General features: G+C 33.5%; 1 protein-coding gene across 1 annotated transcript; it reads left to right on the top strand.

Moving 5' to 3' along the window:
• Window positions 1-9,749: 9,749 nt before the first annotated feature.
• LOC112637694 (F-box only protein 21-like) lies at window positions 9,750-10,394 on the top strand. Its single transcript, XM_025407927.1, has 2 exons — window positions 9,750-10,021; window positions 10,132-10,394. The coding sequence occupies exons 1-2, from the start codon at window positions 9,769-9,771 to the stop codon at window positions 10,287-10,289; spliced, it is 411 nt and encodes a 136-aa protein (XP_025263712.1). The 5' UTR covers window positions 9,750-9,768; the 3' UTR covers window positions 10,290-10,394.
• The last annotated feature ends 3,348 nt before the right edge of the window (window positions 10,395-13,742 follow it).

The following is a 13,742-nucleotide window of genomic DNA, read 5'->3' as shown; positions in this document are numbered from 1 at the left end:
ATGAGGGTCTGCTCATCCCTGATCCCTACGGGGAAGGACGACAACAAGATCTTTATCAGACCCGTCATTAGGCCCGCAATAACCTAATTCGAATTAATCATAATTGCGCGCGAAGCGCTAAGGCGCCGCGGATCTCGCGAGGCACTAGGACCTCTGGCGTGCCGTGTCCTGATTGGCCGCGGGGCTGCACACCCCACTAAGCGGTCATTGACGCCGCTATCGACCCCGGACCGCGAGATCCCAGGATCATTCTGGTGCGGGAGCTCGTCCTAACTAGTCAGATTGTCTTATCGTTGTCACTTTGTGCAAAACTCTTTGTGTCTGTCGCTGATTTCGAGACATCCCGAGAGGACGAGGCCGAGGACCATCCCCAGCGCGAGGAGAAGTATCGGTGAGGTTGCCCATCTTTTATTTGTGAGCCACATACGCGATTTGATCCGCCGGTCGGCCGTTCTGCCGCCGTCGCCATTTTCGTGTTTCGCGACCGCTCAGGCTCAGTGCCGAGCCGGTGATATTTTGTGAATTTTCGGGCGATCGGAGGCAAGCGACCGAGGAAAAGCGGACACTCGCGTCGTAGGCATTAAATTGATAAGGTAACGTTCGTCTCTCTCCGGGTTTCGGGTGTTCATTACGCGTAGCTATTGACTGCCGAATATCGACCGCGTGCGCGAAGGATCGCGAAAAGCGTACACCGCCCGTGTTGTCGTGTCGCCGTCGTTGCCGCGTGGAATATTCCCGTAAATTGTCTCAGGGCGATTTTTGTGTGTCGGATTTCGTGTATGTCGTTGCCGATTGTTAAGAGTGCGTGTGAGCGTTTATGGTATTTCATTGTATTGCGTGCGTTAGAGTATTTACGTTTTTGTCGCGCTTATTACGCCGTCGGATAGAGCGTAATACATGATAATTTGTGTCTGTCGAATTTGTCGTGGTGCAAAATAATCGCCAAAGTACGATCGAGGGTAAAATCTGAGCTGCTTGCGCGGAAGAAAGAGGCAAAACGCCGGCAGGGAAAAATCTCCGGCCGCCGTCGGCTATCGAATATCAAAAATATCGTTCGCCTGTCACATACGAGATCCGTCTTTACAAAACTTTTAATTATTTCCGATTTCTGGTTAATCAGGTTGTCGAATTATTAAGTTGTCGTTTAGAATCGCGAACTAGAAAATTGTGAGGAAAAGTCCGTAGCGATAAGTTGTCGATTTAGCTGCCGAAATTATGATACGTTTTGGGTGAATATTATTCGCGAATATTTTCATGCCGAAAATCCCTTGTATTCCGTAAAGTCTCGCTCAGTCCTGCGAATTCCGGCCATAAAAACGGGCTCGGATAAACAACCGGATTGTCTTAGCGCTCTCGTTTTGGCTGTCGATTTCGAGCAGATATTTGCTCAGAATACCGTCTTAATATTCGTGCCGGGATTAATTGTATTGTATATTTCGCTTTTGTATTTCGTTCGAATTTATTGTGAACCGTCGTTTCAATCTTATTTGTATGATTCGTTCTCGTTTCTAGTGGAAATTGCAGTGAACCAATATCTCTGTAAGGAATTATTAATCTCTGATGAATTATCGCTTCTTATTGATTGCCGATTTACTGTATACTATCGATTCATTTCTTATTATTGATTTATTATTATTCACTCGTATTGTTACTTTATTTTTCTAGTAATAAACTTGTTATTTTTCTTTGCTATACTCGCGTAATTTATTTAAGTATCAGTCTCTCGTGGATGTCGATTTTCGTCTTTGTCTATCGTGTGCCGTCTTAGGGAAATCTCGCATAATCAATTAACTTTCTCTCAAAAACCCCTCCCCTCTACCGTTAGGCGAGCTAGTCAGCCCGTGGCGAAGCAGGCTATCGTTTTTAGCGTCTTTCAGCTTTTCGCGAAAAACTGATGCGTGAAAGACCGCATCTGGCGCCCAGCTTTTCGATATATCGATACGGCCTCAGCTCCACCGCGGCTCGCGCGAGAACGTCCTCCATCCCGGTTCCTCTGAGCGCGAGTACATTAATTCCGTTATTTTTTTTTTGACGGCGTTTTCGCCCGCGCACGCTCCCATCCAACATCTCGAGGAGTGTCGCGATTCATTTGAATTGAATTGAATAAACGTCGCAATATATAAAAATAAAAAAATTTCCTAACAATTTCTTTTCTCTTACTTCTTGAGATTTGTAGTTTTGTGGTCTTATTCTAATGTTATTTTAATGGAATTTTTTTTTCTTGACCGTTTTATATATATATATATATATATATATATATATATATATATATAGGGAAATATTAGGAAATATTATATATAGGGAATAATATATATATATAGGGAAATATTAGGAAATATAGGGATATATTAGGAAATTTTTTTCAAAGAATTTGTCATTCTTATCTCCTACCTTCTGATTTCTTTGACCAATCAGGACCGAAGTGTGCCTTTTGTTCTGGTAAACCTAATGAAATGTTATGAATCGATTTCAAAGTCGTCGTTAGTCGGAAGAACCACGTTGAATGAAATGTACTAGACGCGCGCTGAAAGCAGGAGTAAAATTTGTGCGCTCATATTCATGATTATACATAAATAAAATTAGTGACACGAAAGTAAATAACATCGGCAAGCTTTTTTGTGAATCATTGAATTTTTTATGATTATTTTATGATGACTACCATAACACATTTGCCAGATCAAGTAATAACTATAATTTTGAAAAACAAGAACATCAGCGTAGAGGATATTCTGAGTCTTAAATCCACGTGTAACAGATTATATCAGATAAGATTCAGTAACAATTTTTGGGAAAAGAAGTTTTATCAGAGGTACGTATTTATTTATAAGTATTTTTTTATTAAATTTTTTATGTTTATTTTATATTTAGTCGATTTTTATAGCTCAACGAAGTTTCATAAAAATAATAATGGAAAAGTAATGTTAAATTACATTATTATATTAATTATTTTATACTACGCCTTTGTTGCTTCATTGTATATTGAGCTTCTAATGTTACAATTTAATATCGTAGTAAAGGATTAAAATTTAATAAAGCTGACATTTTGTAAGTCTACACAGAGAAAAATATTATTCTACTGCCAAGAAAAGCAATTACTCAGTTTATTTTCCTTTTCTTAAGTATATAATAATTTTCTTCAACAAAGAATATATTCTTAATAATAGTCTTAAAATATACTCATCACAAGTGTTAGAAAATATCATTATTATGTACTCAAAAGAAGAATTTATTTTCTCTTCAAGAAAATTGTAAAGTTGTATCAAAGAAAAATGAAACTTATTTTACACCAAATCTTTGTGGTAAGCAAAAAAATTTTGCTTTAATTTAATATTCTTGATTAAAATACTGCACTTACTAAAATTTAGAATATATTCAATTAAATTTAATACTTGTGATAAACTTGTGATATATTTACGGATATACAAACTTATGATATACTTAGAATAAATAATATTTTCTTGAATACAGTATATATTTTTCTCTGCGTAGAGGTTCGACAAGTCATAATAAACTTTATTAATTATTTCTAAATTATATTATTGAGATAATATTAGTTTATGATTCACTCGCACGAGACATATAACTAATTGTTATCGTAGAATAATTTTACACTTTTCTTGTGTATTTATTATTAAATTAAAAACATAAATCTCCTTTTTTATTATTGTCTTTAATTACAATTAAAATGCATTTTAATATGGATTATTTTAAATTATTAAAAACGTAAATTTAAAAATAAATTTTATTTATATTTTAGTAGATTCTTTAATATTTAAAAAATTTTTTAAATTATGTCAATTATAAAAATAAAAATTTTATTACAAAGGATCGTAAGAATAAATTATATAAAAATAATAATAAATAAAGGTTTTAAACCCCGATGTGGATATTAAAACGTTTAATTACAAAAGTGTAAGAATGTCAAAAGCACAAATAATATAAAAGTCATGACATTATACATCGAAATTATAAGATTACAAATAATCTCGCAAATACGACGATAAACGTTTCGGTCTATTCCAGACTCTTCTCAATGTCATACAATATAAAAAACTTTGGATAAACTTCCGATTACCTCCGATTTGAATGTTTGTAAAAAGCTTCCTTTTAGTTTAAAATAAATACAAGCCTTTACAAATTGTTTCGTAACGTCAATTCGTGACGTCCTATTATATATATTTCTCTTATTATTATATTTTCTTTCATTTTGTTTAAAAAAATAACTTGTACGTGTCGCCAAAATTCCTTTTACAGACTTGTATTTTAAGCTAAAAGGAAGTTTACCATAAAATTTCATTCAAATCGGAGGTAATCGGTTTTTAGAAGTACACCCAAAACTTTAAATGGAGACAGGTAAATAAATATATTTCAAACGCCTAACGAAAGAGATGTCACCGCAAAAAATATAATAAAACATAACGCCGAGGATGCAAATAAATGAACGCAGTAAAACGCAAACATAATCCACTCGATTAATGAGTACTCTCCCTGCCAAAAGAATTCATGAGGCATGTGATGCTCACCTATGCTCTATCCCTGATGATGTAGCATGGCGTTCTCATTAGGAGCGTAACAAACGAAATTTGCATAAAGCTGCCACTGCCAAAAATCCATCAAAGTCCAGGCGATAAAAATGAAAAATAAGAAGAATAACAAGATTTGCAAAATCCTCGACGATAGCGAGAGCGAGAAGCAAAGCAACAATTTTAGGTTTTGCTTTGTTGCTTTGAAAATCATCTTAGAATTGACTCAAGAATGTAAAATTTCAAGGACAAGGGTTATTTTGAATCATCCTGTGTGTGTGTGTGTGTGTGTGTGTGTGCGCGCGCGCGCGCGCGTGCGCGTGCGTGTGCGTGTGCGTGTGTGTGTGTGTACACACACACACACACACACACACACACACATATATATACTCGTATACAGGATGGCCCCGAACGTTCCAGTCAGACTTTGAGATCTTATAGGAAATTTAATTCTGAACAAAAAATTTCCTATAAACATGGGTCAAAAAACGCTTCCTTGAGAAGTTATCGTTCAAAAATCTCTGATGAAGGAAAAGCAAAAGGTGAAAGAAAATGAAATAAAAAGAAAATGTGAAACTAAATAAATTTTTAAAAAAACGATAAAAATAAAAAATAAAAATCTTTTTCTTTTATGAAAATAAAATAAAAGTTAGTTAAAAAAAATTATTTTTACTGTTACTTCAATTATTATTTACTTTTTATTATTATTTACATTTTCGCTTTAATTATTATTATTTTTTAAATTGTACTGTTTTTTTTTTTTTTTTTTTTTTTTTTTAACGAGAGAGGGGAAAATGCATTTTATGCATACTCACCGGCCGGTCTGATGAGTTATGTAGGACTCGAGTACCAAGTCGAATTACCAACTCGGTACTCCCTACCCACTAAAAACCCCTCTCTTTCGCGAATTTTCTCTAACACTATTTATTTGACATCCCGAAATCTGTTTTCACACAACACCAAAGAATAGTTATTATTTCCTTGTTCGATAGTTATTGCTGTAATTTCTTGAGAAATGAATTTTCTGATAGATTGTACTTTCACTTGAATTGAACGTAGATATCACGTTTCAAGGGACAGAAATCCAGACTAAATAATTAATCGAAAGTTCTTTTTTCTTTTATAAACTGTATTCTTTTATAAACTTCAATATAATCACATTCATTCGCTCACTCGATAAGATGAGAAATTTATCAATGATTCTATCACTAATCACTATCAAACATTGTCGAATAATCACTGTTGGCAATTAAAAATCATTCGATTAAAGCAACACACGCGCACATACGTTATTACACGACGCAACGACGCGACAACGCGACGATATTTATCTGGCGACAGCAAACAGTTTTTGGTTATGGTAGGTTAAGATACTAATAGCGTTGTCGAACGTGAACATGTGCTTGATCGAAAAACCTACCAAAAAAAATAAATAATTTGCAATTAACAATTATATTTTCTTTTTAAAACAACTATGTTTTTTCTTTGCACCAATTGATTCCTCTCATTATTTTGTACATAAAAGTATTAAGGTAAAGTAATCAAAAAATGATTATTTTACAAGATATTTTACGGTTTATGTAAAATTAAGAAATTATTTCAAGCCTCATAACTCGGAAAGTATTTAATGAAAACTAACTTAAATATAGTGTTTTAGAAAGCCCTTAAGATAAGCTATAAGAATATGTAATAAAAAGTAGACGATTCTGTTTAAAAAATTGAAGCTGAGCTTCACGTAACCTTCAAACGACTTTTCAAATTCAAACCAATGACATCATCTTATGGCCCCCTTCAAGCCATATAACTTTCGTCTGAGGCATTTTCCGCTATCGCCCCTACCTGAGGAGATATTCCCATGGACGGATTAAAATGGCCCACCTATATATTCATATTCGTATAATTACAAAATATATATTTACTTTTAAAAGTATATTATCTTTAATTTATTGCTGATATTTGCTGTTTAATATATTTCTAAAAATCTTTTTTCTCTAATTTTAGATTTCCTTTTTCGAAAAGAAAGCATAACAAAGAGATATTAAAGAACAGTTTTTATCACTTAGAAACAAGTGTAAAATATATCGAAAAATTACAGCATTATGTATCACTAATGTCTAATAATAATTTACGGGGTACCAAAGAAACGGAAATGAATAGTCTTCTGCGTTCTGTAGCTAGAAATTTTATAATTTACTGTTTTGTTTTGGATGATATATATAGAATTATTTCTACACAATTATCATGGTATGTAATAAACCAAATTTCCATTAACGTTATAAATTAATGTATACATATTGTACAATTAATATATATATATTTTTTTAGGTACGATTCCAATTTGACGCTTATATATAATTTTGGTCTAATTTTTCATTGGATAAGACAATATCGGTTAATATACAAACAGATCAAATTTATACACGTGCCAAAGGAAAAGCTGCTCTTAGAAAAACAAGTTATTATTATTGCACAATATTTTCATTCATACGTACCTTATTCTATTATTGATCGATGGTTAAACGATATTGTGCAAATTGTATTATCTCGCCTGAAAAATAAATATGCTACTCACTCAGTATTCTCGACGTCTTCTAAGCAATTTACTTTTTGGAGAAATAATAATATCAACGATAACTTTTGGAATCCAATAGACGCAAATCAAATTATCAGTGTTCTTGAAGAAACTATATTTTCTGAATTAGGTATTCATCAATTATATCAATTATTGATAACATTAGATGTCCCAGCTAAATATATAGATTATGTAAGTTATTTTAATTTACATTATATTGAATTGTGATGAATTATATTGAATAATGATACTTTCTTATACACATAACTATGAGTTTTATGTCTTATAAATATAATAATATAATTATAATTTTTCTAATAAAATTTTATGATTTGATAGATTATAGAACATTATGAAAAATGTCTACTGTCTATTACGTATCACTGCGTCGCTAGAAGACTTGGTATACGCTGCTTTCTGAAAGTTATGGATGACAGAGAGCCTTTTGTAACGGCAATTATATGGAAACCAAAATAGTTAGTACACAATTTTAATTTGAAAGCTTTTTAATCTATTTGATGTAATTATTTTGTTATTATTATTATACATATAATTATTTTATGTAATATTATTTCTATTATTCTCAGTAGTACAGAAGATTGTCAATTGGAAGAGCATTCTTATATGATGGAAATATGCCTATGGATACGTCCCTCAAACATCAGAAGGAGTTATTTCATTCCCCATCTAATGGATCCATTATGTGATATATCGGTAATTTTTTACATATAATTTATTTATTAATTTTAATAAGAAAGAAAAATTAGTTTTAATAAATCTAATAATCAATTATAAGTCTTATAAATAATACGTTAATTAATAGGTCAATATATTCTATGAGTAAAATTTAACTTTTTTTCATTTTTTTTTCTGTAATTAAAATATTATATATATATCGTTTTTCAGCAAATACAAAAGTCGATGTTTAATTTTCCACGTGATTTCTGTGAATTGACAAATCATTGTCAATTTGAAGCGTACAATAATATATTTTACAATTGGAAAATCAAGACCTTGATAAATTTCTTATCACGATGCTTAAGCGATAATAATAATGATGATATACAAATGAATTATGAATACAAAAATATTACAAGTTTAATAAAGGTAATGTATAACATATTTATGATATTCTGTAAAATATATGCACATGTTTACATATATATGTATACACATATGAGTAGTTCAGATGTCAATATATAGTGATAGCTATCTATCTCTCTATCTATCTATCTATATATATATATATATATATATATATATATATATATAAAACTATGTATATAATTTAAAAAATTACAATAATTACTTTTAAAAACACTGAATCAGAGAGTTATTAGTTAAGGCATAATACCACTTTGACAACTAAAAAAAAAAGGTGATATTTAGGAATTTTTTTCTCGAAAACTAGAAAAGCTATTAATATGTAATTTTTTTTATTTTATTTATTGATTCTTTAGCTACATAACCATATTTTTTTTATTTAGAAAAATCTTTTTGTCTGTCTGTTTTTTTTAAATTCAAAATGGCGCCTAAAAAACAGGGGGCCCGTTGATGCATGATAATTCTCCTCCAGGATGTCTGAAACAAAAAAATCAAAAAGATTCTTAATCTGTGTATGAATGGCTATCGCATAAACTAAGATAAATTAATTTGTTAAAAAATTAACAATTAAAATGGCAACCAATTAAACAAAACGTTGAAGAAAATCGATTTTTTTGTCCGTTTTTTCGCGATTTTAGCATGAAATTTTTAATATTTTGACTTGATTCTAGTTCACGCTATAGCTATAAATGTGTAGAATAAGCTGTTAACATTTGAAAGCAATCCGGTAAATAGTTTCTAAAAAATCATGCATACTATATCGAAAAACGTTGTTTTGAGAAAAACGCGTTAAAAGTTTTTTAAATCAAAAAATTGTTAAAAAAGTTATATATACCTTTAATCAGCGATGGCTGCACCATACAATATGCCTTCTGCTTCTTCAAACAGACTTTGATCTGCAGCTTTAGCTTCTCTCCTGGCTGATCTGGCTTCATTTGAAGCCTCAGAGCTGAAGCGGTCGGCTAAGGCTACTCGCTGCTCGTCACGCATATCAACGAAACGCATGGCTTCTGGGCCGATTTTGATGCCCATTCCATCCATAATTTTTAATAAAAAAGCAAATCCTTCATTAAAAATACATGCTGCAGTAAAAGTAGCAATTTCGAGTTTTACCGCAGAAAACGTGTTTTGGAGCCATGTTCCTCACGAAGGAGTTGAAACTCTCATTGTTGTTTTGCGTGTTCAAACCCAGGCACCTCTCCAATAAATCATCGGATAATAATTGTATCGCCCTTTAATGTATGCCGATTACCGTAAAATTGTCGCTTTTTTGGACGACTAGCTCTGTTGCTTGATTCTCTGGTATCTTTCTTATCCAATTTTGCACAGAAAACGTAGGGATATATTTCGAATTCCTTCATAAAACTTTGGGATTATTTTTGAATATGTTGTATACTTTTCAGAAATGCAATAAGAAAAACGTTTCTTTGAAGTCGTCAAAGTGGTATCATGCCTTAAATATTATTACATATTATATACATTTATTATGTACATATACAGGATAAATCTAACATCGTGATAAATGAACAACTGGAAATAAGAAGGGCAAAAATTAAATTTACAATTGGTATGATTGTAACGCATTCAACGAAACCATATTTGTATTCGATTAATAAATGTTATCACACTGGCGTGATAATTGGATGGCATTACAAATGCAAAGTTATATTCGTACGAGAAAAATTGAATTCTCTAGTTCCGCATTTGAGTGAATGCTGTGATAATCAGCACGTATGTTTATGCATATCTCAAACTTGCAATTCCAATGAACCACACTATATAATTCTTACAGAAAATAACAAAATATGTTATGTACCACAAGGTATGTATAAATTATTAGTAGCATTCTTTTTTATAAATTATATATATATTTTACATAATATTTCATCTATGTACACACAACATATAAAAAATATAATTTTTTTATTTTAGATACTGTATCAATAGGTCCACCAAAATTCATAAAAAATATAGAAATAGGACGATACTTTTCTAAATTCGAAGTTACTCATTACGTTCCAAATGAAAACTTGGCGAAAAATTATCCGACTGACATCGCAGTTATGCACGAAATATTTTCTAATCAATAATGTGTATAGTAAAATATGAAGATATGATATTGTGGATATTGTAAAATTAAAAGTGCAATGTTAGTATTACGTCTCGGCTCGGAGAAGGATGAATCGAAAAAAGGACATAACAATGATATTTTTCCGAGGACCCGAGAAGAAAGATCGCTCGTTGATTAAATACGTGCCGGTAGAGATATTCGCGTGCACTATATGCTGGTTTCCAATTGGCCTTCCGTAAAAAACGACACCGACGAGCACAACGTTGTAGAGTGACCACATCCCTCAAAATCCCTGTAGTAAATAATAATATCTTCACTGTGTCAATAATAGTAGGATGGACTTTAAAGGCCGTATCAAGTCTCCAAAAAAGATAATGAAAACAATCCGATTTAAACGATTTATGTAATTAAAATCTAACAAATCATAATAAATATTGGAAAAGTTGTTTGCGTATCAGAAAGAAATTAAAATGTAAAATATTTCTTCCCACATACTTTTTTCAAGATGAATTACTTTATATTTATAATAAAAATCTATTTGATTTATCGACATTTAATTATATTCGCCGACTAGTCTAGACTAAGACATCTATTAACGAATTAATAAGATGTAATGCTACTAATAAGATGTTCTGTTAACATAATTAATAATATTAATAATATTTATTATGATGATACATATAAATGTTGTCAATATTTACTGATCTTTCGAAATGATAAATCGTAATTGTGTAAATATTGTACATATTATACATATTATTCTCACCTTCATTAAATATAGTGTAGCAGTTTTAAATAATAACCGACAACGAGTCGTTAAGGCATCGAGCTTGTTAAGTAAATACAGGCAGCCTTGAGCCCCTGTGTATATATATTGTGAACACAGATGACGAGAGCAGAATGTATTTTTCGATAGTCAGGGACAACACAATAAACAGTTTTGAATAAAGAACGTTAGAATATTGAAAAATCCTTGGAAAATTATTACAATTTTCAGAAGTGGGATTTTCGCGCGTGTAGTTGCCATCGAAGAAAAAATAAGTTCGTTCTGCTATGTGCGAACGTGGGAATAATAGTCCGACTCCGCTGTATGCGAACCGGACTGAGAGTGGTACCGAGGAAAGAAGAGAACATTGCAAAAGAGGATCGATACAATGGATCCGAATACACTGACAGTAAGTCAGCTCAAAAAAGCGTTGCGACAACGTCAACTATCGGAGAAAGGAAGGAAGGCGGAACTGATTGCTAGGATGGATAAGGCCGATCCAACGGGGGAGTGGATCAACGAAACTCATCAGTATTATGATGACGATGACTTGGACGAAATGAATCCAATAGGTACGGGGGGCGCAGAGGACGATATGGTTCGCAGGAATCGGCTGGATGCTGAATTGCAGCGTAGAGAAATGAAGCTCATGAGGAGAGAAATGGAGCTGTTGCGGTGCGAAAATGATTTATTGCGGGCGTCGTCTCGTTCTGTATCTACGACTTCGCAAGCAACCGTGAGCATTAAGAGCATCAGTGAACTTTTAAGCGAGTACCAGGGTTCCGGGAAGGATTTTGAACAGTGGAAGACACAGGTGAATCTGCTCCGAACGACATACGAACTTGACGAGAACGCCGTTAAGATTCTCATAGGATCTAAATTGCGGAGCAAAGCGCATCAATGGTATCACTCGCGGGCCGAGTATTTGGCAATGAGCGTGGAGAGGCTCTTGAGTGAGATGCAGGCGATGTTTGATCAGCCCGTGGGAAGATTGGAAAGACGGAGAAAATTTGAACGATGGATGTAGCAGAATGAGGAGTCGTTTGGCGATTACTGCCATCATAAGATAATCCTGGGAAACCGGGTTCCGATAGATGAAAAGGAAATGATGGACTACTTAATAGACGGAATACCCTCCGAGTCACTGAAAACCCAGGCAAGAATGCATTCGTTTTCGACGGTACAACAAGTGATAAAGGCTTTTCGAACGATCAGCTTAAAATCACAAAGGCAGAGTGTATAGGCGTGAGATAGTGCCGAGCCGGGAGGTGAGAGGAAGGCCGGGAGACGATCGGTACGAGATAACAAGTGAGGAAACGACGAAGAGATCGCCTAAACTGTCAACTCGCGGGGTCACAAAGTGCTATGAGTGCAATGGAAATGGTCATTATGCCAAGAAATGCCCCTCAAGGACAAAAAGCATGCTGCAAAACGCGAGCTGCCAGATACGCCAAGGCCAAGAGACAGATTGGAGCTGTGGAGAGTGAGAGACAAGAATCCGAGAGATCATCGAGCGAGGATGACAGAGAGGAAGGGAGCCGAGAAGAGGAGGAAAATATTTGCACAGTAGATATAGAACAAGAAGCAAAGGATGAATATAAAAAATTCGTGCAAATTAGTTTTAATAATTCTGTGCCGTTGTCATGCGTGGCCAGGATAGACAGGTAGTCCAATTAGTTTGGTGCAAAAAAAAATGTGTAAACACGAAATTTATGGAAAAGGCTGGTAAAGAGTGGAGTAAATATTATGGTATTAATAAATCGAAACTTTGCATTCTGGGGCAAATAGACGCTAGCATCGAATTAGAGGGCAGTAATAGAAAAGTAACCTTGGGAGTAGTGTCTAACGAGACAATGACGGTTTCATTACTTTTAAGCAGAAATGCGCTTAAATTATTCGGATATAGATTAACTAAGGATCCTGAATATGATAGAATCGTTACTGAAATATTTAATATAGAGACAGCGCAAAATAATATAATCAAAACGTCCTGTGGAATCAAAAGTTTACGCGGAAGCCAACATTATTTTAAAAAACAGTCAGCCGATTCAATCTAGCGCGCGCAGATTAAGTTACGCGGATAAAGAGAAGGTGCGCGAAATACTTGATTCCTTATTAGAGAAAAAAATTGTACAACCAAGTAGTTCTGAGTATGCATCTCCAATTGTTTTGACTCGAAAAAAAACGGCGATGTGCGAATGTATTGATTTCCGTGCGCTGAATAAAATCATGACGCGGGACAACTATCCTTTGCCTCTAATCGAGAACTTATTGGACGCGCTGCGAGATAAATTTTTTTAGTAAGTTAGATTTAAAAGATGGATTTTATCATGTTGCGATATCTCCAGAATCTATAAAGTATACGTCATTTGTATCACCAATGGGACAGTTCGAGTTTCTGAAAATGCCGTTTGGATTAAAAATCGGCCCTCAACGATTTCAAAGATTTATTAACGAAGCGGATGTTATTGAATCCAGGAATGTCGTGGTCTATATGGATGATATACTTATTGTTAATAAGATATTGGATGATCACTTTGGTACATTCAAGCGGGTATTTACATTGTTAGTTCAAAACAAGCTCGAGCTGCGCCTAGACAAGTGTTTGTTTCTAGAAACAAAAATAGAATATTTGGGGTATCTGATATCGCGAGACGGAATGCGGCCCACTGATAACGGCGTAGTGGCGGTTCAGAATTTTCCCGA

The sequence above is a fragment of the Camponotus floridanus genome, unplaced genomic scaffold (genome assembly GCF_003227725.1).
Source record: "Camponotus floridanus strain SB8 unplaced genomic scaffold, Cflo_v7.5 scaffold194, whole genome shotgun sequence".
Lineage (NCBI taxonomy): Eukaryota > Metazoa > Arthropoda > Insecta > Hymenoptera > Formicidae > Camponotus > Camponotus floridanus.
This window is presented reverse-complemented; position numbering and strand designations above follow the sequence as displayed.